Source organism: Carcharodon carcharias, chromosome 18 (genome assembly GCF_017639515.1).
Source record: "Carcharodon carcharias isolate sCarCar2 chromosome 18, sCarCar2.pri, whole genome shotgun sequence".
Lineage (NCBI taxonomy): Eukaryota > Metazoa > Chordata > Chondrichthyes > Lamniformes > Lamnidae > Carcharodon > Carcharodon carcharias.
This window is the reverse complement of record NC_054484.1, coordinates 37,703,666-37,728,376: the sequence shown is the minus strand read 5'-3', so window position 1 is coordinate 37,728,376 and position 24,711 is coordinate 37,703,666. Positions and strand designations below refer to the sequence as shown.

Genomic DNA, 24,711 nt, shown 5'->3' with positions numbered 1-24,711 from the left:
GGCACCTTGGGACATTTTATTATGTTTGAGGCATTGTATAAATACAAGCTGTCGTTGCCCTCCAATGACTAGGCAGGTTGTTGCCGAGCACTGATACTTTATGCAGGAGCCCTCAGAAGATCGTCAGCAGATGGCAGCAGAGTGCGCTGTCATCCTTTGATAGCGCTAGCAATACATAGAACCCTGGCAGAAGCAGCAGCACAAACCTCTGTACATGTCACAAATAACTCATTGAATATATTGATGTTCTGGATTATACTCCTGGTGATTGCATATTTCTATGAGGGTTTATCTGGATCTCCAGTGGTATTGCCGTATCAGACTGGCTTCACAGGTTCCTCTTGCTGCTCCTGCTCCCCCTCTTCTGCCAACAACTAAACAATAAAGATGAGAAATCCCACAGGAGAAAACAGTTTTCAGCCATTCCCTTTGTTTTAAAGAAACAGTGCCAGGAAAGACTTCCAAACAAAGCAAAGAGTCTCCAAAAGTACATAGAAATAATGTTGACTGAAGAGCACTTAAAAGTAAAGTTGCAGGCCTAGACATTTAGGAGTGCCTATATCTGGGGAAGGAGGAATTGCTGTTTAAGTACTCTGAGCCAGAGTAGTAAGTTCTGAGGCAACCCTGACATTGGGTGCCTGATCTCAATGTCATAGTATGGTGCTACAGCTTGCTGGTAAATGCAGAAGAAAAATCAGACAATGGCTAGCATTGCATTGGTTCTCAGCTCCAAGGTCCAGTCAGGGATGCGGGGCAAGGGAGAGAAAGTGGCACTCCGGGTCAGATTCGGCATGGGGCAAGGCTGGTCAGAGTTGGATCGAAGGGCTTGGAGTTGCAGGAGAGAGATTGGGGTTTAGGACCCGTAGTGGTAGAAGAATGGAGCTGGGGGCTAATGGTAGAAGATCAGTAGTTGAAGCTGAGGATTTGGAGATTTAGGTGGAGGGAGTGCGGGAGGGGCATCAGGTCCTTTAATGTGGAGGCTGGAGGAGCACTCCTGATCCATCCAACTCCACGTTCAGGTAAGTTACATAACTTTTTGGTTGGCAGGCAGTCCCCAGCTGCTACTGCCTCCCTTTAGCTGCTAGATTTTCCAGGCCCTAGGAAACCTGGCCCAGAGTTGTTAAATTCAAATGGCTCAAAAGATTTGACTAATGGAGCACGTCTAAATATTGAAATCATTGTCTCACTTTTCAAAAGTTGGGTGCTAGGATACCGCAGCCCCCCCGCCCCCAAAAACTCACCATGGTTGAATTGCAAGTGGCAGGTTGGGGTCTGGTTTCACATGTTTACCAATTTCAACTCTCCCCCCCGCCCCACGAAAAAGAAAAACAATCCCCTCCCACATGTCACGGGGTGTGTTCAAAATTATATCCATAGCCATGGAGCCAACTGAACCACAAAAAGACTCACTTATACCTTTAATTTGCCAGAAATAATTTTGGGGGGGTGGAGGATGTGTTAACAACAAGAAAAAAACACAGGCTTGTAACAAGGAAAAAACGCTTTAGGCGCTACATTCTATCCACTTTCCTGTACACCACAGAAACCTGGACATTAAGTAAAGATCTGGGAAGAAATTGGAGGCCTTTGAAATGTGGACGCTAAGACGTATGTTTATAACTCCATACACAGACCATATGACAAATGAAGAGGTACTTGAAATTACAAGAGCAAAAAGAACTAAAAAGTGACAAAGTAAATAAAAGGCAGTATTTCGGCCATTTGAGCAGAGCTTTTCTTTCTTTGTTCATTCATGGGATGTGGGTGTCGCTGGCAAGAATGGCATTTGTTGCCCATCCCTAATTGCCCTTGAACTGAGTGGCTTGCCACACCATTGCAGAGGGCACAATTTAGAGTCAACCATATTAACCATATTGCTGTGGGGCTTGGAGTCATGTGTGGGCCAGACCAGGTAAGGGTGGCAGATTGCCTTCCCTAAAGGCCATTAGTGAACCTGATGTGTCACATACAAACAAGGAGCATGAGTAGGCCATTCAGCCCCTCAAGTCTGCTCCGCCTTTTAATAAGATCATAAGATCATGACTGATCTGACAGTAGCCTAAAATCTGCATCCCATCTACTGCCGATAACCTATTATCCCCTTGCTTACCAAGAATCTACCCACTTCTGCCTAACAAATATTCAAAGACTCTGCTTCCACCGACTTTTCAGGAAGAGAGTTCCAAAGACATCACTGAGTGAAAATATTTCTCATTATCTCTGTTTTAGATGGGTGGCCTCTTATTTTTAAACAGTGGCCCTTAGTTCTAGATTTTCCCACAAGAGGAAACATCCTTTTCACATCCACCCTATCTAGACCCTCAGGATCTTATACGTTTCAATCAAGTCGCCTCTTATTCTTCTAAGTGGATACAAGCCTAGTCTGTCCAACCTTTCCCCATAAAACAACCCATCCATTTCAGGTATTAGTCTGGTAAACCTTCTCTGGACTGCTTCCAACGCCTTTACATCCTTCTTTAAATAAGGTGACCAATACTGCACACCGTACTCCAAATGTGGTCTCACTAGTGCCCTGTACAACTGAAGCATAACCTCCCTAATTTTGTATTCAATTCCTCTCGCAATAAATGATAACATTCTATTAGCTTTCCTGATTACTTTCTGTACCTGTATACTAGCCTGTTGTGATTCATGCATTAGGACCCCCAGATCCTTCTGCACTTCAGAGCTCTGCAATCTCTCATCTTTTAGATAATATACTTCTGTTTTATTCTTCCTGCCATTTCACATTTTCCAACATTATACTCCATTTGCCAGATCTTTGCTCACTCACTTAACCTATGTATAGGTCCCTTATGTCCTCTTCAAAACTTACTTTACTGCCTATCTTTGTATCATCAGCAAATTTGGCAACCATCCCTTCATCCAAATCATTTATATAAATTGTAAACAGTCGAGGTCCCAGCACTGATCCCTGTGGCACACCATTTGTTACATCTTGCCAACCTGAAAAAGGCTCATTTATGTCTACTCTCTGCTTCCTGTTAGCCAGCCAATCTTCTATCCATGCTGATATGTTACCTCTTATACCATGAGCTTTTATTTTCTGCAATTTTATGACAATCAACAATGTTTCATGGTCACCATTATACTGAGATTAGCTTTTTAATTGCAGATCATTACTTGAATTCAAATTCCACCAGCTGCCATGGTGGGATTTGAACCCTTATCCCTAGCCTGTGCTTCTGGATTACTAGTCCAGTGACATTGCCACTACGCCACCATTTTCCCCCGCTCTAGTGAACTCTTCTAGAGGGCTGTTATGATCGATGCAGTTGGTAAAGCAGAGTTTTTTAAAAATCCCAGGGGGAAGCTTTAAATAACTGTTATAACCTATTATTTTAAGTGTTATGTTTGAGATGCGACTTTAAATTCAGGAATCAGGTCATCAGTTCTCGAGGCTTTTCATGAAACTAATTGAAACATTTTATTAATTTACACAGGTTAAAATATATACACATGGCTACAAATTACTACTATCATAACTTTTAACAAATTCCCAAACTAATCTCCATTAAGGCAACAGCAACCCATAGACTTAACCAAACACCAGGCAAAGCATTTTCACCGTACAAACTCAAAATGAGGTTCCTTTCACTGTGGAGCCAATTGGAGCCTTTTGATCTTACATTGCCTCTGCCTGCACACCTGAAAACTGCTGAAGTTATACCTACCACAACTGATTGAATTCAAATTCTCATTGCCTCACCAGCCTCTTTGAACTTCATCTTTTAACAATGAAACCCTTTTCATAGAACCATTTTTACTAGTCATATAAACATATTGCTTGGTAGCTGCTAGAAAGGCATCAAGTTTTCACCCCACTTCTTGAATGCTCTATTCAAAAATGCAAATGCATGCCATCTCCCTTATATATCATAACTAGTATATATCAAAGCACCCAGGCAAGCTGGCTTTAATCTAATTAAGACACACCCGCAGACTAAACCTCTATTTTAAAAGAAAAATATTTTCCAAAATATTATATACATTAATAGCTTCATGACAAGGGCAAAGTGGAGGGCAGCAGAAAGAAGGGTCAACCCAGGCATAGTTGGATGACAGATGTTTCAGATTTGTTGCAGACAAGCTACAGTGGATGTATGAAGATGGTGCAAGATAAACAAGACAGCAGATCTCCTGGCAGTAGTAGCCATAACCAAGATACCTTTACAGCAATAATTAACTGTTGTTTTGCACAAGGGCAAATATTAAAAATGAGTAACCCAGGCAGTATCTAGCAACAGCAAATCTCTACCAGGATGTTACCTTTTGTACAGTGGTTACAGGAATGCCATAAAAAAAATAGTGATACTATTCAAAAGTGCTCTTATTCATGGAAGTACAAATATAATAATTGGTTCTAGATTAAGTGGTACTTAAAACAGTTTATATCATAATACTGAAATACAAATGGCTGAACTTAACCTGGTGCAAATTCTGTTAAATATCCAAACCACTGGCGTATAGTGGAATCACCAAAAATGTAAACATTTTTTCCACTGAGACAACCTGTGACACTGGCAGGTGTGTCGAAACGCCGAATGTTACAATTTGTTGACATCCATTGGTCCTGATAATAAAATCCAGATGGTGAAAGCAGAGGTTTTCCAGGGACACATTTTTTGAGTCTTTTACCTGAGAATAAAATGAACTGAGACTGAAAAGGAATTCAGGCACACATATTCTAATGCACTTTACCGTTACAATATGTCCTCAATACATTTTCCAAATGCTAATCAGTTTCATTGGCAATGATAAATCACGTTGTGCTTTTCGCTGGCAGCATAGAAAGTTTGCATTCACAAACAGTAGTATTGTGAAAAAAGCCCCATCATGGTCCTAAGTTGTACAAATATGGAAGATGCAATGTTCAATCCTTGATCTATGCTGAATTAACCAATTTTATTTAAGTAATATAGGAACACAAGGCTGCAGAAAATCAAATGAAACACTATAGTATAACAGGCCTTTTCCATAAAATGAAATATCATATAGTTTTGCATCTTAAAAGTCACAATATTGTAATTTCCATAAGTAAATTCTGTCATTGCATTAGAAATTGGCCATTAAGCTTGTTCTGATATTGTGGGCCGAATATTTGGTCCTGGGTCAGAAGTGCAAATTTCTAAAACCGCCCAACTCCACAAACCCAACTCAGAAGAAAGTGTCAGGACATTTAAGTTTTCATTCCAGGGGTGGGGGGAGCAGTGGGTTCTAACTGGGCCTGCTGCCCCAAGAAACAGGGCGGAGGTGGCAACAGGGTCTGCTGGGTGCAAGGCAGGCTTTTTAAATGCTCACCTCCATGCTCTGGGACTTTGTCCCAATTGTAAAATGAAACAATGGAACTAAAAACAGCCCTCTAGCCCTCATACTCCCTCACACCCCCCCAAAAAAAACTCCCTATGCCCCATCTATGTCAACTCATGCCATCTCATGGCCCCTCACTCTCCATGGCAACCTATGCCCCTCTACTCAAGACCCTCCAATAGCCACTAATGCCCTCCTTGCCAACCTATGTCCCTCTATCTACCCCAATGGACACTCATTCCCTCCATGCCAACCAATTCCCCTCTTCTCATCCCCATGACCCTTCATACCCTCCATGCCAACCTATGCCTCTCTACCCACCCTCCATGGTTCTTTATCTATGCTAAATTAGTGCAAAAATATGACAGCCCATGCCCTCTACCCACCACTCTTTGCACTTACATCCTCTGTGCCAACTCACCCAGTATCCACCATGGGCAGACCTCAGGAGCCACGGCAAGATGAAATTTTAAGTGTCTATTGATGACCACTATGTTAAAAATGCTGTCATTCATAAAAACCCATACATTTAAATTCACTCGAGTACTTAATCCCTCATAAAAGCAAATATTTGTACTCATAGCCCCATATCGAAGATCTTATAAACATTTGGAGCTGTCAAACAAATTGTGACTTGCAGGCCTCGCACTGTGACAAAGATAGGTTGTGGAATCAGTCATGCAATACTAATCATATAATGGTAGACCCCAGGCTCCTGTCAACAGACAGCTAGTGAAATTGCAAGCATTGATTTATTCCCAAAAATTCTTTTCAAAAGTTTGAAGATCTTGGGGATTTAAATGCTTTGACAGCTTGATAGCTCTGCTGAATTTATTCACTCTTTACATACATTTATGTCTAATTTTAACAATCCGAAAGGAAACCTCATTGCTCCCAAAAGGTACCTGACCTCTCCCAAAGAGGTACCTGGACATCTCCAAAAAGGGTACCTTACTCCCCAAATTTCTCCGGCAGCTTTAGACCTTTTCCCCAAATGTCTAAAGCCCATAAGTTGTGTTTTGGACATCCCACTAATGAAAATTGCATCTGTTTGCAGGCAGCTGCACTTTTACACATGCAGCTGCCTCCATGAACTATGGATGTGTAAACTATAATCTGTCCGTTCCCTCTCCCACCCCCCACCTCTCCCCCCCCACCCAAACATTCATCTATATTAAACATGGTAAATGAACAGCCCACATTTTAGTTTAGTTTACCACAGCTTTGAATCTTTTGTGGTACTGCTTCTGGAGGAATGTGGAAAATACCATGAGGAGTTAATTTTAACCCCACAAAATATGTGGGTTTGGGCCAATTGAGAGATTAAAATTTAAAATATTTCAAACTGCACTCAGTTCGCCTCAAACCCATGTCCAGTTTGAATGGCCCCTTATGAATAGCTTCACAGGCCCTCCCCCTCACTCCCCACCCAACCATCTTATCTTCCCCACAAGCCCAATCCTTCTGGGTCTCTTGAGATCAACTCTCCTCCTCTCTTGATCACTCTATGCTCCCCATTGATGTGTCTCCGCACTACCCCCACCTCACCCCTCCACCCCTGGATCACATGCTCCCTTCTCTAAACTCCCTGGCTGCGACCCTGATGCTCTAGGCCTACCCTTTGGATTCCAAAAATGGCCATGTTAAACTTGGCAGGACCTAAAGGGTCTAGGACAAATCTAAGCTGCCAGGGCAAACAGCAATCTGGAGCAAAACGCACACATAAATGTTTAAGTAATGCGAGTGTGTGGAGGAGACATGATTTCATGTGGCCGGAAGAGGCGGCAGTGGGAGGGAAGGAGGAAATTGGCTGATGGACCCATGTGGGAGGCAGCTATGGGAGGGGATGAGGTGACTTGTGAAAGATAAGATCTGGGTCAACTGAAGCTTGGGCCTTAGAAGCATGTAGCTTTGGATGGGTTTTGGATACAGATGGTGGAGTTGGGTCTCAGGCAATTTGGTAGGTTGAAGGTTGAGATGTGGGGTCTTCAAATACCCAGGTGCAAGTGCAAGTGGTAGGTGAATTTGGGAGTAGTTAGGAGTTTATAAGCATTGGGGCTGTGGAGGTGGTGAGTATTCAAGGAACATGGAGAGTTGGGGAGCTGTGGCTTGGAAGCACTAACCAGGGGCCAGGGCAAATCCAAGTTGCCAAAGCAAACAGGAACAGGAGCAAAGTGCAGTGTGTGGAGGCTTAAAAATTGATGCAAGTTCAAAGAGGAGCCATGTGACTGGAAGAAGAGGCAAGGGGTTGTTGGAAAGTAAGAACTCTTGGATAGAATTTGAATTAGTGCTAATTTGTTCTGAATAAAGCTTTGCCCCCACCAACTTTATGGATTGATGAACAATCATAATTGTCCTGCAGAGCCCTTAAAAAGAATGAAAATGATCTTGAGACCTCTTGAAAGAAGAGCAGATCTGTGTAGGAAAGTATTAAACTAGCATGGGAAGGTAGAATGAGCAGGTTTATGGCATTGTTTTGCCATTTTTTTCATTAACCAGCCATTGTTTCCAGGACTGTCACTGACCTCATCTCCTTTGGGGATCTTCCTCCCACAGCTTCCAACCTGATAGTCGCCCAACCTCGGATGGCCCGCTTCTACCTCCTACCCAAAATCCACAAACAGAACTGTCCCGGTAGACCGATCGTGTCAGCTTACTCCTGCCCCACAGAACTCATTTCTCGTTATCTTGACTCCCTTCTCTCTCCCCTTGTCCAGTCCCTCCCCACCTACATCCGTGATTCCTCTGACACCTTACGTCACATCAACAATTTCCAGTTCCCTGGCCCCAACCGCTTCCTCTTCACCATGGACGTCCAATCCCTCTACACCTCCATCCCCCACCAGGATGGTCTGAGGGCCCTTAGCTTCTTCCTTGAACAGAGGCCCGAACAATCCCCATCCACCACTACTCTCCTCCGTCTGGCTGAACTTGTTCTCACACTGAACAATTTCTCCTTCAACTCCTCTCACTTCCTTCAAATAAAAGTTGTGGCTATGGGTACCCGCATGGGCCCCAGCTATGCCTGTCTCCTTATGGGGTATGTGGAACATTCCTTGTTCCAGTCCTACTCCTGCCCCCTTCCACAACGCTTTCTCCGGTACATCGATGATTACTTCGGTGCTGCTTCGTGCTCTCGTCAGGACTTGGAAAAATTTATTAATTTTGCTTCCAATCTTCACCCTTCCATCATTTTCACGTGGTCCATCTCTGACACTTCCCTTCCCTTCCTTGATCTCTCTGTCTCAATCTCTGGTGATAGACTGTCCACCAATATCCATTACAAGCCTACCGACTCCCACAGCTACCTTGACTACAGCTCCTCACACCCCACTTCCTGTAAGGACTCCATCCCATTCTCTCAGTTCCTTTGCCTCCGTCGCATCTGTTCCGATGATGCTACCTTCAAAAACAGTTCCTCTGACATGTCCTCCTTCTTCCTTAACCGAGGTTTTCCACCCATGGTCGTTGACAGGGCCCTCAACCGTGTCCGGCCCATCTCCCGCGCATCCGCCCTCACGCCTTCTCCTCCCTCCCAGAAACATGATAGGGTCCCCCTTGTCCTCACTTATCACCCCACCAGCCTCCACATTCAAAGGATCATCCTCCGCCATTTCCGCCAACTCCAGCATGATGCCACTACCAAACACATCTTCCCTTCACCCCCACTGTCGGCATTCCGTAGGGATCGTTTCCTCCGGGACACCCTGGTCCACTCCTCCATCACCCCCTACTCCCCAACCCCCACCTATGGCACCACCCCATGCCCACGCAAAAGATGTAACACCTGCCCCTTCACTTCCACTCTCCTCACCGTCCAAGGACCCAAACACTCCTTTCAAGTGAAGCAACATTTCACTTTCATTTCCCCCAATTTAGTGTACTGCATTCGTTGCTCCCAATGCGGTCTCCTCTACATTGGAGAGACCAAACGTAAACTGGGCGACCGCTTTGCAGAACACCTGCGGTCTATCCGCAAGAATGACCCAAACCTCCCTGTCGCTTGCCATTTCAACACTCCACCCTGCTCTCTTGCCCACATGTCTGTCCTTGGCTTGCTGCATTGTTCCAGTGAAGCCCAACACAAACTGGAGGAACAACACCTCATCTTCCAACTAGGCACTTTACAGCCTTCTGGGCTGAATATTGAATTCAACAACTTTAGGTCTTGACCTCCCCACTCCATCCCCACCCCCTTTCTGTTTCTTCCCCATTCCTTTTGTTTTTCCCAATAAATTATATAGATTTTTCTTTTTCCCACCTATTTCCATTATTTTAAAATATTTTTAAATCTTTTATGCTCCCCCAACCCCCACTAGAGCTATACCTTGAGTGCCCTACCATCCATTCTTAATTAGAACATTCGTTTAGATAATATCACCAACTTCGACACCTGTGTGTTCTTTTGTTCTGCTGTCTGTGACATCTTTTGATGATCTTCTTCTATCACTGCTTTTGCCTACAACCACACCACCCCCCTCCACTTCTCTCCCCCCACCCAACCCCACCCCCCCACCACCTTAAACCAGCTTATATTTCACCCCTTCCTGGGATTTGCCTAGTTCTGTCGAAGGGCCATGAGGACTCGGAACGTCAACTCTTTTCTTCTCCGCCGATGCTGCCAGACCTGCTGAGTTTTTCCAGGTAATACTGTTTTTGTTTTAACAAAATGCATGTTACCCAAAGTATTAAACACTACCATAATTTAGAAATATTTCAGCTAAGTACTGGAAATAGGATTACTTGAGGAAGGATTTCAAGGCCTTCAAGAGGATGTAAAAGGGAATTACCAGACTGACATCAGGGTGGAGAGACTGGAAACACTCGGCTTGTTCTGCTTCAAACAGAGAAAGTTAAGAGGAGGTTTGATCGACATATTCAAACTCATGAAGGATTCCGATAGAGTAAATAATGAGTAACTGTTTGCAGTGGCAGAGCGGCAGTAACTGGGGGACACAGAATTAAGATGATTGGCAAAAGAACCAGGAGTGATATGAGGAAACTTTTTCTGTCACAGCGAGTTATGACCTGGAATGCACTGCCTAAAAGGATGGTGGAAGCAGATTCAATAGTAGCCTTCAGATGAGAATGTGAAACAATTTCTAGTAGAGATATTTACAGGCCTGTGGGAAAGAGCAAGGTAGTAGGATTGATTGGATAGTTCTATCAAAGAGCTGGTAGACATGATGGATTGGATGGCTGCCTTCTGTGCTATATCATTCCATGATTCGATTATTCCACAAGTTTTAAATGTGTTTTGTATGTTAAAAGTTTAGTTTAATTTTTAAGGGCATTTAGTAATGTGGGAAACCAACATGGCTGATGAAAGTACCCTACTCTTACTTATTCATTCATTCATGGGAAGTGGTGTCACTGCTAAGGTCAATATTCGTCATCCATAGGTGCCCCTGGGAAGGTAGTGGGGAGTCATCTTCTTGAATACAATTTTATTTCCTACGCCATCTAAGAGGGGACAGTCAACCACATTGCTGTGGTCCTGGTAAAACAGACCAAGTAATGCCAGAAGACGGCTTTTCCTGAAGCACATTAGTGAAACAGATGGGTTTCTATGACAATTGAGCAGCTCCATGGTCACCATTACTATATTAGCCTTTTATTCCTGATTTTCATTTTATTTAATTGAATTTAAATTCCCCAGCTGCCATGATGGGGTTTGAACAAACATTGCCAGATCTTTTGTCCAAGCCTCTGGACTACTAGCCCATAATAATCACTGTGCTTCAATATTGCTATTTCCCCTAAGGTTGGGATTGGATATTTTTCATGAACAGTTTTTCCCTCAAGAGATAGTGGTCATAGGCATCATAGAAATTTACAGCTGCTCAGAAAGCCATTCAGCCCATCATGCCCATGCCAATCAACAAGTAGCCATCCAGCCTAATCTCATTTTCCAGCTCTTGGTCCACAGCCCTGTAGGTTACAGCACTTTTAATGCATATCCAAGTCCTTTTAAAATGTTATGAGGGTTTCTGCCTATACCACTCTTTCAGGGAGTGAGTTCCAGATCCCCATCACCTTCTAGGTGAAAAGAATTTCCCCTCGAATCACCTCTAACCCCCTAGCTCTTACCCTAAATCTATGACACCTGGTAATGTACCGCACAACCAAGATTAATAGGGCTTTCCTATATCCACTCTATTTAGTCCTCAATTTTATACACCTTAATTAGGTCTCCCCTCAGCCTTCTAACATCCAATCTTTCCTCATAACTAGAAGTCCCCAGAACAGGCAACATCTTTGCAAATCTCCTCTGTTCCCACTCTAGTGCAATCACATCTTTCCTATAGTGCGGTGACCAGAACTGCATGCAATATTTCAGCTGTGGCTTAACTATTGTTTTATACAATTCCAGCATAACCTCCCAGCACTAAAATTCTATGCCTTGGCTAAAAAGGCAAGTATTCTGGATGCCTTATTGACCACTTTAACTACCTGTCCATCCATCTTTAGGGATCTGTGGACATGCACTTGAAGATCCCTCTGTTCCTTTACACTTTTCAGTATCCTATCATTTATTGTGTATTCCCTTGCCTTGTTAGCCTTCCATAATTCCTCAATGTCACTGGATTGAACTCCATTTGCGACTGTACTGCCCACTTGACCGGTCATTTGCTATCTTCCTACTGTCTACAGCTTTCTTCTTTATTATCAACCATTCAAGTCCAGATCTCTATATGCAATATGCTTGTCTTCCTTTGTTTCTATCTTAGTGAATGTGGAATTGGAGCCAATCCGCATGCTTTGAGTTCAACGGCAAAAGTGACAATATTTCAGTCTCCATTGTTAACAGAACCAAGCTGATTGGTGAAGTCAAAACCAGGACCCAGAGCTTTTCTTTATCACGCGAGTTTGTTGAATTTGTTCAGTCTTACACTCTCCTTCCATACACCCAGCGTCTCCTATTTGTATGTGCTCCAAGTACTTAATTAAACAATGCCCTTCACCTCTGTATCCTAACAATATGACTAACATACCATTAACAGATTCCCCTTTCTTTCTTTAAACAGTAACTTTATAACATTCATCACTGTACCTAACAGCTGCCTCATCCCAGTCAAATTTTTATGGTTTCTCACCCTTGCTGTTCCCATTGATACACCGTTAAATTTTAAGACCTCAAATCAGTGGGGTGCAGGCTTGAGCATATATGGTCATCCTCGGCAATACCTGCCTTAACCACCTCAAACTGCCAATTTTGTCCCTCAAACATTCACAACTTATTCCAGCCATTTTCCAGTTATCTTGAAAGGAAAGTGCAAACCTAAATTCTCGTTCACCAAGTTACATTGCCTGCTGGACCTATCTCTTCTTTCCTCACTAATGAGGCCAGACAAGGAGAGTTTGTAAATTTCTTTGTTTCCAAAATGAGACTGTCTAACCCTCTAACTCAGCCTCAGCCATGTCCTGCCGAATTCCTTCTTCATTCTTCCCTTCCAGCCACCTCCTATGTAAGCCCTAGCTACAGAATACTCTGTCGTTATACATCTGTCACCTCCAGCTCTAATCAAATGCAACTGCTCCTTGAATCTGTCACTACTCTTCCAATCTCTTATTGACCCTGCTCCTGATCACTCAGTTGGCAAAAAACTCACATGGACAGTCTTTCTCAAGGATAGTCAACAGCTTCCTTTCCTCGGGCATTGTTTTCACACTTTTGAACTTTCTGTTGCCACTCCTCTACCCCATTGTGCACACACTCAATGATCCCCAAAGATCCACCTTTGTCCCCTTCTATTCCTCATCTACAAGTTGCCATCTAACTATTTTATCCACATTTATAGGGATAGCTTCTATGTGTATAAAGACAATACCCAGCATGATCCTCACCTCTACTTCCTGAATGCTTATCTGAACCAATCTGTGAATCGAGTCAGAACTTTCTCCAAGTAAGGAATGGCAAGAAAAAAATACAATGTATTTGGTTCTCATGAGAATTTCCACAATTTTCCAGCCTTTCTAAATGGGTTATCAAAATTAAATGATAGCTTGCAAATTACTCTTAGTGATGAATGCATACCTTGTATGCACCATATTTCTCTGCCCACTCTCAAGAGAAGTTGGCCCATTTATTTTAAAAGGATTAATACTTCAGTTAAAATAATGGGGGAAAGAATTTTATACAAGATTAAGCATTTGTACACATGTAATTTCTAGGCTAATGTGCATGGTGAATAACCCAAAGCTCAACTTTGAGACATACCTACGTATTGGTCAACAGCATTAATGAACAGTTAAAATTGTGGGAATACTTTCCTTATCAAGGAATTTGATACTATGTTGGACTGTGCATTGACACTAAATATCTGCACTAAGACTGATGTACAATACCTCAGCAAATTTTGATGGAGGAAAAAGGATTTTAAAAAAAATTCAAACTTTAATATCACAATTTTTTAAAAAAGAACAACTTTTTTAAACTACAAAATTGTGTTTAAATGGTTAAAATGCACCAAACTGCCTGCATCTCAAGTCCTATGGTAAGTGTTGAATAGTTCGTACAAAAACAATAAGCAGATAGTAACTAGAACAGTATTAATCACATAAGACCATAAGACATAGGAGCAGAAATTAGGCCATCGTGTCTGCTCCGCCATTCAATCATGGCTGATAAGTTTCTCAACCCCATTTTCCCGCCTTCTCCCCGTAACCTTTGATCCTCTTACCAATCAAGAACCTATCTATCTCGGTCTTAAATACACTCAATGACCTGGCCTCCACAGCCTTCTGTGGCAATGAATTCCATAGATTCACCACTCTCTGGCTAAAGAAGTTTCTCCTCATCTCTGTTCTAAAAGGTCTTCCCGTTACTCTGAGGCTGTGCCCTCGGGTCCTAGTCTCTCCTACTAATGGAAACATCTTCCCCACGTCCACTCTATCCAGGCCTTTCAGTATTCTGTAAGTTACAATCAGATCCCCCCTCATCCTTCTAAACTCCATCGAGTATAGACCCAGAATCCTCAAACATTCCTCATATGTTAAGCCTTTCATTCCTGGGATCGTTCTCGTGAACCTCCTCTGGACCCTCTCAAGGGCCAGCACATCCTTCCTGAGATACGGGGCCCAGAATTGCTCACAATATTCTAAATGTGGTCTGACCAGAGCCTTATAAAGCCTGGATGTTAACTTAAGAAAATACAATTTTCTTGGGGCATAGCTTAATTTCTTTAAATACTGCATTCAAAATCTTAATTAACTGAGTAAAAAAAAATTATACTAACAACATAAAATTTAATGTGTCTGCAGCACCAATTCCACAATTCTTCTAACATAGAAAATCTCTAATGTGCTAGTCATTGCAATAACTTAAATTCTGTTACCTGCTCTAGGTGAAGGCTTTACAATTACATAACCTGGACCGCTGGGCATTATGGGCTTTTTGATGTTTAATTTTCTGCAAATATAATACACCATTACATGTTAAGCTATTGGATTCTTCAAGTGTTAACAAGTAGAGCTCATAATGTACTAAGCTTAAAAGTACATACAGGGGATCAATTTCACTGTGAACCTACTGATCATCCACCATAAATTTGGCAGAAGAATGGAGGAAATATAACATAAATGGTGCCAATATTTTATCTGAGGGCATCTGCGGTTCTTCCTCCAAAGCTGCAAAGAACGAGTTTTTTAATGCATTCATGTGATTTGGGTGTCACTGGCTAGGCCAGCATTTATTGCCCATCCTTAAGTGCCCTTGAGAAGGTGGTGGTGAGCTGCCTTCTTGAACTGCTGCAGTCTATGTGGTGTAGGTACACCCACAGTGCTGTTAGGGAAGAAATTCCAGGATTTTGACCAGTGACAGTGAAGGAACGATGATATAGTTCCAAGTCAGGATAGTGAGTGACTTGGAGGGGAACTTCCAGGTGGTGGTGTTCCCATGTGTCTACTGCCCTTGTCCTTCTGGGTGGTAGTGGTCATTGGTTTGGAAGGTGCTGTCTAAAGAGGCTCAGTGAGTTCCTACAGTGCATCTTGTAGATGGTGCACAATGCTGCTACCGTCAGTGGTGGAGTGAGTGAATGTTGCGCAAGTGGAGAGTATTACATCACATTCCTGATTTGTGCCTTGTTGATGTTGGGCAAGCTTTGGGGAGTCAGGAGGTGAGTTACTTGCTGCAGTATTCCTAACCTCTGACCTGCTCTTGCAGCCACAGTATTTATATGGCTAGTCCAGTTCAGTTTCTGGTCAATGATAACCCTCAGGACATTGATAGTGGAGTTTCAGCGACGGTAATGCCATTGAAAGCCAAGGGGTGATGGTTAGATTCTCTCTCTCTCTATTATGGAAATTCACCCCACAGTCTTTCATTGAGGGTCTGAAAGGAATCTTTTTCTCATTTCAAAAGAGAGTTTTCAGAAAATTATGATTCTGGTGCATATTTGAAACATATATGGGGTAGATTTTGAAATTGCTACCTAGATTGTAAAATTAGTGTACAGATTGGTTGCTAGATTATAGAAATGGCATGATTCTTATTTCCATTGAAGTTAATGGGGGCAAAATTGGATGGCTTCTATAATGACCTCCTGATTCATCTCTCAGTTTTACACTCTATTCAGTAATTTGAAAATTTATCCCATTTAACTCATTTTCCAAATTGTTAAGTCAATGCAGATAAATTGCAGCATTATAGCATAGAATTTAAGCATACAAACTGCACAAAGGTTATAAAAGAAGGTTGGTTTATTCCATTGGCATCAAAGTGGTATCAACTCTCAGGGGAAAGTGTAATTCCAAGAAACAAACTGTTTACAGAGAATATTCACTGCTCCAGATCTCTGTCCTATTCAGGGTCTCAGCTTCTCAACACAGTCACGTACCAGGCTTATTCTGCTGCCCAGCTCCTGTCTGCAGTCCTGTTTTCTCACTCTCCCTCCTTCTCATAAGGTTTCCCAGACTCAGGATTTCTGCCAGTCAGTTTGACTAGGTTTCCAATTTCCTTCCTGGCTCCTTAGCTACCCTCAAGAACTTCAAACTGCCCTAGGTTCCTGCCACTCACAAACTCAGAATTAGTCCTTGCTACTTTATCCCCAATCTCATGGCACCTGGCTCTACCCCCTCAGCTTGTCAAAGACACTGCTCCTTGCAGGGAGGGGCCCACAGGGACTGACCAGACCTCCTGCTTGGTGCTGTGCCTCAACATCGCTACCTGCTGCTGGAGGCCCCACTACACACTACCTTGCTTGAGAGTTGCTGTGCTGGCAGCTTGACATATCACACAGTAATAGTTTACTGAGCAGTTATGTGATCAGCAGGTTCGATTGAGCTACAAAAGCTAGCATATTCGACTCCAAATTAGTGGCAGCATTCCTTCGTGCATCACTGATCTGGGCAAATGGTACAGGTTGGGATGATATTCAACATTTACTCGAGATGACCTTCACAGCTCCTCTTTCGATCTGGCACTTCCAATCCCATCCAGCTCTGTGATGGGTCACCCAAGTAAGGGGCTAGACAGGTCAGGTCTCCAGGCACTGGTTGCGCCAGTTGCAGCCTCCCTGTCAGACAATGCAGTTTCTCCTTCCAGCACTGGAGTTGGCCTCCTCACACTGGAATCCCTGACACACACATTCCAGGATTTGCTGTTGCTATCCGACTCCTCTTCACTCAAGCCACTGCGACTGCCACTTCAGGTTCTGCTACACCATTAATCGGCTGTTTGCCCCTATATCATCCATCAGACTTTCGGCATCGATAAGCTCCCCTCTGGAAATGGTCTTCTGAGGTTGCTCTCCAGCTGAAGGTTCGATGTCATGGGTGTGACCACCATGTCAAAACACTTCCCTGCTTTGGCCAACGTACATCTCTCACAGCTCTGTCAGTAGTTGGCAATATGGGCAGCCATCCCTGGCCAGTAAGAACACCTTCTTGTCAGTGCAGCTGTGTTCTCTGACACTTGGTGCCCCACCTGATCATGAACCACAGTCAACAATTGATACTGGAGACTGCTGGGCAGGATGAGTTCTTCACCTCTCTCCTGTTGTCATGATCAAGGTGATAGAGAACTCGACCTTCCTCCATCATCCTGCTGGGCAGGATGAGTTGCTTCACCTCTCTCCTGTTGTCATGAACAAGGTGATAGAGAACTCGACCTTCCTCCATGATCCTCTTCCAGCACCTCAGCCCCTTTGGACTCCTTCATTAGGCAATGTTGGGTCAGTGGATGTTTAGCTAAATTTACCAATGTCTTTATCGACCAGTTGAAGCTGCCTGAGCCCTTCTTTTGAGATGGATGGCAAAGGTGAAACGATACAGGCTCTAGCCCTCTGGATTGGGTTTGGACCTCCCTCATAAACACATCGGTGAAACTTTGAAGGCTCCCTGGCTAGATTCCACAGAGGATTGGGTTGTGAATGCTGCTGTTTCCTTGAAGCATGAACATGGCATCAGCTGTAATCCTCTCTAAGCTGGCAAAAGCCTTCCATGTTCCATCTTCCAGCTGAGGGCCTCAGCTTTACATTTCCTGTTTTGGGCCTGTATCTACTCTGGTGAGGGATGAGGAATTGAGTTCTCAGGATGGGGTCGCCATGCCTGACGTCTGTGGCATTTGTGGTTGTTCAGGGTAGTCTCATTTGAAGTGCTTAACCCTTTTTCCTGGTTTTAGGAGTCCTGTCTTCCCCCATGATCAAGATGACGTAATCTTGCGCGTCAGTCAGCATTTGTCACTGTTGAGTCACCTTAGCTCCCTCTGAACGTCTTCATCCCTCACTGCTTCAGCCAGCCAATATTTTAGCTGCATGTCGCTGGTCAATCCAAAGGATTCAGGAGGATGATGAGGTTGAGTAACTTCACTAGCTCCAGGGATATGGAGACCAGGTCCTCTCCTTTGGCTTGCTTGCACTATTATGACACAGCTGATAGTGAAGGCTGAGTTGTTCAAATCCCAGAGAGAAACTTGAAATAACTGTCATAACCCATTTTTGCAATTTGTATGTTTCAGGATTCAAGCTTTGAATTCAGCAGTAATAAGACCACCGAATCTCAAGAGGTTTGTTATAAAACTAAATTAAACATTTATTAATACAAGAAAGATTGTAAATGCTTACATACATCTACAAAATCTACTACTATGATAATTACAAAAATTACCAAATTAATTGAATCTCAGTTACACCCCCATTAAGGTAACAGTAAATCTCATAGATTCAAGAGACACCTGGCAAAGCATCCCCTGGACAGTTGCATTCAAAATGCGTTTCTTTCAGCTCTGGGTCTTTGCAGACAGCAGCTTGAGGCTTATAGGCTGGAGGCTTCTCACACTAGTTGGATCTTAAAATGCCTCTACCTTACACATGATTTCCTTTCTCCTTTATACATACCTTTCCCTTTGAATGTAAATTTTCCATTGTATCACTAGGCTTTTAACTTTAACTCTTCAAACAATAACATCCTTTCATTCCACCAATTTTATTAGCAAATTGAAAAAAAAACATATTGCTTGGTGTCTTCTACCTAGGTGTAAGATTTCACCACAGTTTTGAATGGTTTTTTTTTTAAACAACTGCAAATTTACACTTTACCTCCTACCCTCCTTATGTTTACCTAATTAACATCTCAAAACTACTATACATCAAAGCACCCTGACTAGCTCACTTTAATCCAACTAAGACACACACAGACACACACATAGCCACAGACCCCACTTGAACTCTATTTTAAAAAATAATTTCCAATAACACTACAGACATTAATATCTCTTCATGACAGCACTCATAAACCATCTGCTGCAGCTTTGAATGGCCACTGCTATCCCCAAAAATCCATTCCAGGGCCTCAAAGATCTGCCGTGGACTTCTTTGAACATTTCCCAGTGAGCTTTCCCATACAGATGTTCCAATACAAACACTGCCTACTCCCTCTCATTGAAGCCCCTGGATGCCATGACCAGCTGTGCATCCTCAATCTAATCCTCAGCCGCTGGGTCGATGGATATCTCCGGTTTTCCCCCAGATCTGTCCAGCCTCCTATCCTTTGTCAGGTAGGATATCCTTGATGGGATATTCCATCCTTCCCCTGCTACATTAAAGGGGAGGGGGGGCACATTGATCTGCTTTCTGGTCACTGCTTTGACTCTCTGCTTCATTCTGTGAAGCCTGCACCTCTTCTAGAGCTGCAGATACTTCAGTCTCCCTCGCTAACAGGATGAGTTCCAGTTCTCACATCCGTTTGATCTCGGCCAGGTACCTTTCCAGTTTGTCTGCCATGACCTGATGCCTGTACTGTGGAACCTGCCAACAATGCCAGGAGGTAACATGTAATTTCAGCACATGGATTGCACAAAGGTTATAAAACGAGGTTTGGCATCAAAGGGGTATCAACCCTCAAGGGAAAGTGTAACTCCAAGAAACAAACTATTTACAGAGAATATTCAGTGTTGATGTTCCAGATCTCTGTCCTACTTGGGGCCTCGACTCCTCAATGCAGTTACTCACCAGGCTTGTTCTGCTTCCCAGATCCTGGCTGCAGTCCTGTTCTCTCACTCTCTCTCTTGTAAGGTTTCTCAGACTCAGGGGTTCTGCCAGTCAGTTTTACTAAGTTTCCAATTCCTTTCCCGGCTAGTTAGCCATCCTCAGGAGCTTCATGCTGCCTTAGGTTCCTGCCACACTGCCAGTCGCAAGCCCTGGATTAGCCCTTGCTGCTTTCTCCATGGCCTCATGGCACCAGACCCTGCCCTTCAGCTTGTCAAAGACACACGTTCCCTGCAGGGCGGGGTCCACAGCAGCCAACCAGTTTCCCTGCTCAGTGCTTTCCCCCAACATCATTACCTGTTGCCAGAAGCCCTGCTGCACTCTGATGGGTCCATAAGTTTACCCAGTGAGTAGCTGAGTCATAGACACCTGAGAAATCAAGTTTGATGGCCCATCTATGCTGATTTATCTGATCTTAGCCAGTAATTCCTGTTGGAAATATGAATATGTAGATATTGAGTGAAGAGCAGCTGTGATATCCCAGTTAGCAAATACATTGCCAATACATATCATTATATATGAGTAGTGACAATGTTGGTGAGGTATGAGAGCGACCAGCATCTATGGAATTGTGATTCATCAAATATAACCTGTTTTTTTTTAATCATTTTTGCCAAATAAAGTGTAGTTTGTGAGTAGGGTTATATGGTACCGTAGCCTCCAGTCCATGCCATTATCTTATAACTTCAGACCAGTTTTTCACTTCAATCAAGAAAGCCAACCCAAGGGATTGCAGGTAATCCCTTGTAATGAATTGCATTGTAATGAATTTGTGCCACTTCCAACCTGTTGTCCTTTGACTGCATTGTCAACAGAACAACATACAGGAAGATATTAACAATTCAACATCAAAAGCATCGATATCCATGCTTTGCATTCTGCCAAATACGATGGCTTCCAGAGCACAACAGTCTTGGAGTGAGAGCAGCATTGAAAATTCTGTGTATTCTGTATCCCGAATTGCCCTCTTTTACAGGCATGTCGGCTTTCACAATAAGGTTGAGATAGAGATTCCTTCAAAATTTTGCATTCACAGTCAGCTATTCATAGGCAATTTCAGATCAGTGAGCATCAGCAATGTAAAGGCAGGAATCAGGATATCATTAGGCAGATGGAAGAAGAGCAGTGTCAAATAACGGATTTCAATGGAGGAAGATTTGTAGCATTGAACATCAGAGGTAAAAGGGGAGATAACAAGCAATGAGCATCAGAAACAGTAAGGCAGGTACCAAGCATTAAATGTCAAAAGGCATGAAGGGCAGGCTGTGAATGCAAACTTTTAAAGGAATCTCTATTTGAACCTTATTGTGAAAGCTGACATACCTGTAAAAGAGGACAATTTGGGATACAGAATACACAGAATTTTCAAGGCTGCTCTCACTCCAAGACTGTTTGTGCTCTGGAAGCCATCATATTTGTACAGCATGCAAAGGAATAAAACATGGATGTTGGCACATGATGGCTTGGATTTTGCAGTCAGTGGAGAAACAAGGGAGCTTGCCACTGACCTCGAGAAAAGCCTTGCTGAGAGATGTAGTGGCTTGTGTGGCAGGAACTTGAACTTTCTCAATATGCAACTGATGTTAGCGTTGTTTAATGGGAATTTGCAGGGTGGAGCTGCAGTAAGATCACCAAGATGCCTGAGTACCATTCACATTAAAAAATTCTCACAGGCAACCAAGAAAAGAAAAGCACAAAAGTCAAATCACTTTTTAGAGGTTTTCCACAGAGCAAAATAAAGTTTGGGACCTACACATAGGATTAAGATAAAAGCTGAAATATTTGGACAAACTTATTAAAAAATTAGTTACTCAATGAACTTAGTTTTCAAAATCTAGCAATTAATCGTAATGGAGATGTTTAACAGCAATCCGCAAATATAAAATTAGTTTTTCAGGGCCAGACTAGTTGTTCAGCAATGGTTATTACTCAAACTGCCATTAAAAATCCAGCTACACCCCATTGAACAAGATTTAATTTTTAATGGGATTATTAGACAGCGACGTTAAAGCAAAGTTCACTAGCTTAGCATCAAAAACCCTGCAAATGTTGGGGCATTATTGTAGCACTAATGGCCTGAAGGTATTGGGAGGAAAATGAGACATATGTAAGAAAAAGACTGAACCAAGCAGCAGTACATGTAATGGGCATGATTCTCTATTTTCTCTGGCTGCATGGACCCCAGGAAAGATCAGGGAGACCTATGAGGGGCCATCAAGGAGATGCTAAGCAAAGGATCTCAGGTGCTAAGGATTACATATGAGCATACGAGTTCAGAGCAAGAGTAGGCCATTCAGCCCCTCGATCTGCTCCATCATTCAATAAGATCATGGTTGATCAGGCTGTGGCCTCAGCTCCACGTTCAGCCTGTCCCCAGTGGAGTTAAAGTTACTCCATTGGGCAGGCTTAGGAATAAGATACTTGAGAAAATTTACTCAGGTTCCTGCTATCCCAAGAGTAGAAATCAGACTGAAACAAAACAAAATAATCTTGAATGGATACGTATTCTACAGGGTAACCAGTTGGTACTCTTCATATTTAATGGTCAAGTTTTGTCTAAAGACAAATACAAAAGGTGTAGTTGCTGCCTCTGTGGGTGAGCCTAGATTAAACTTGACCATTTTCCAATTAGGTTACATCATTAGATTGGTCCCCCATTGTCAGGTTGACAATACCACATGGATTCTGCAGAGCAGTTTGCTCCCCAAATAGAAATTGATGCAAAAATGGACAGTTAGCATTAAACAGGTTCAATTTTAAGTGCTCCCAACCTTTTCTGGAGTTAACAGAATGGCAGTGGTCTCTAAATGGGGTCAGTATAGTCTTACAGGCCTGTTAACAAGGGCGATGAGGCCAGTTCCATTTTAAAAAGGACTTACCACAGGGTATCCAAAGCAACTGCGTATTTCAGGCAATAGGCTCCTTTTAATTTGGAAATGACAGTGCTATGACATAACTAGCACCCTGGAACTGGTCGATACAGAAGCAGCATATAGTACTTTTAAGTCTCATGCAAGGAAAGTGGAAAGAAAACTATGGCCAGAATCATCAAGTGAGCGTGCGGGGGCGGGCCCACTCACTGACACGTAAAATGACACGTGGTGACATCGGGCGTGTGTCCCAACATCACCACGTGTCATTTAGACCCTCAGTTTGGCATGCGCACACTGGAGTCGGCTGTGCGCCCGCCGAACTGTCAAAGGCCTATTAAGGCCTTTTAAATTCCAATTAAAATAATTAACTGAGCTGCCCATCCAACCTTAAGGTTGGCGGGCAGGCAAGGAGTCCAGGTCGTCTCAGCATATATCATGAAACCCCATCCACTGGTGGGATGAGGTTTCATGAAGGTTTTCAAACTTTAATAAAAATTTTTAATAAAATTCATAGACATGTCCCAGTTCATGTGACATTGTCACATGAGGGAACATGTCTTAATTTTTTTTTCCCCTTTACTTTGATTTTTTAAAATTTAAATATTCTTCCTGAGGCAGCTCTGTGCTTCAGAGGGATTTTGCGCTCTTTTATGTGCATGTGCGAAAGAGCACAGGCCCCGGCTCAGCTTACTCCCCTTGCCCACACAGGGAGTGCGCAGCGCTTCCGGGTGTGCGCCACACTGGGCGGGCCTTAATTGGTTCACCCACATAAAATGGCGGCGCGCAGCCTATCACCCGCTCCCACCCAACCCCTCCGACGGGGGGAGAATTCTCCCCTATAAATAAGAAATTGTTAAATGACATACCTTTGGAAGTAAAGTCCTTCTTCACCTATAAAGAGTATCTGCTCATAACCTCCCATTGCATGGTTGATACGAGCAGAGCAGGGAAGCTTCTTTGGTTTGTAACAGAACCAGGGCTCTCCGGTCCTGAGATCAGTAAAGTTACAAAGTGATTCAGTTTGTGGCAAACAAAGATTACATACAGTGATCTCTGAAGTATCCCCATGTTCAAATGCACTTTGAAAATACACTCTATTTGGTTGTTCCTTACGTAGTCTTTCAAGCACTTGGATCCCTTCACTGGGATGAACGAGGGAAACAGACACTTCAACTTTCCCTGGCCAAGATAAATTAAAATTTATATAGTAAAATCCATTTTGGTTATCTACAACTGTTCCTGCTGAACCAGCTTTTAAATCTGGGGTGTGGATCCAGCCTTGGAGATAGTCACCCCCATATTGCTTTGGGTGGCCTTCAAAATCAATCATTTGCAGCATCACTTGTAACTGATCCCCAACGTAGAAAGTCTTTGTAGAATTTAAAATTACAAAGCGGACATGTGCTGGGTCGCTGCTTTTCTGAAAGGGCACAGCAGGGTTGGGTGGTTTTGGCCATTCAATCATTTTCATAAGGATTGTCCCCTCTGACCTTTCCTCGGGGGTGAAGCTGTGAATCTGGTAGCCACATCGCAACAGTCTCTGTGTCCAAGGAGTCCATTCTTTCTTAATTTGTTTCTTAATTGACTTCAGACCTTGGTATCTCTTCCTATTTAGCTCTGATCCAGAGATTGCATATTTATTAAGCTGTGAAAAGGAACAACATTTTATAAGAAAAGTTTTCTACATCCAGCTTCCACATGCCATTTTCCAATGCACTTCCTCCTCCTTTGCAAAAAAAAACAAAAAAACAAGAAAGTGTGGTTGAGATCTTAGATGTCTTCACGAGTTTGACTTGGAACTGGGATGTACTTTAAAATATGAGAATTCAATCATTTTCTGATTTGTGGTCATGAATGAGAGCCTAGCCTGTCAAGAGTCATTATCAAGAATTTGGGCAGACACAATGGGATTTTGGGGGGCCGTGGAAAGGGAGGAGCGCATAACGGACAATAGCAAATTGTTAGCTTGCTTTATCCTCCAATTACTGCAATGGAGAGGAAAATGAGATGTGGTGCAAAAA

The 24,711-nt window shown here is 43.0% G+C and overlaps 1 protein-coding gene across 1 annotated transcript in view; it reads right to left on the bottom strand.

Annotated features, from left to right (window-relative positions):
• The window catches only part of LOC121290432 (NXPE family member 3-like), a 73,671-nt gene that overhangs the window by 7,375 nt on the left and 41,585 nt on the right, over positions 1 to 24,711 (bottom strand). The window contains exons 4-6 of the mRNA XM_041210869.1: positions 23,557 to 24,335; positions 14,670 to 14,743; positions 4,450 to 4,659 (exon numbers count right to left, since the gene is read on the bottom strand). Coding sequence (XP_041066803.1) covers positions 4,450 to 4,659; positions 14,670 to 14,743; positions 23,557 to 24,335 — 1,063 coding nt within the window. The remainder of the gene's footprint in view (positions 1 to 4,449; positions 4,660 to 14,669; positions 14,744 to 23,556; positions 24,336 to 24,711) is intronic.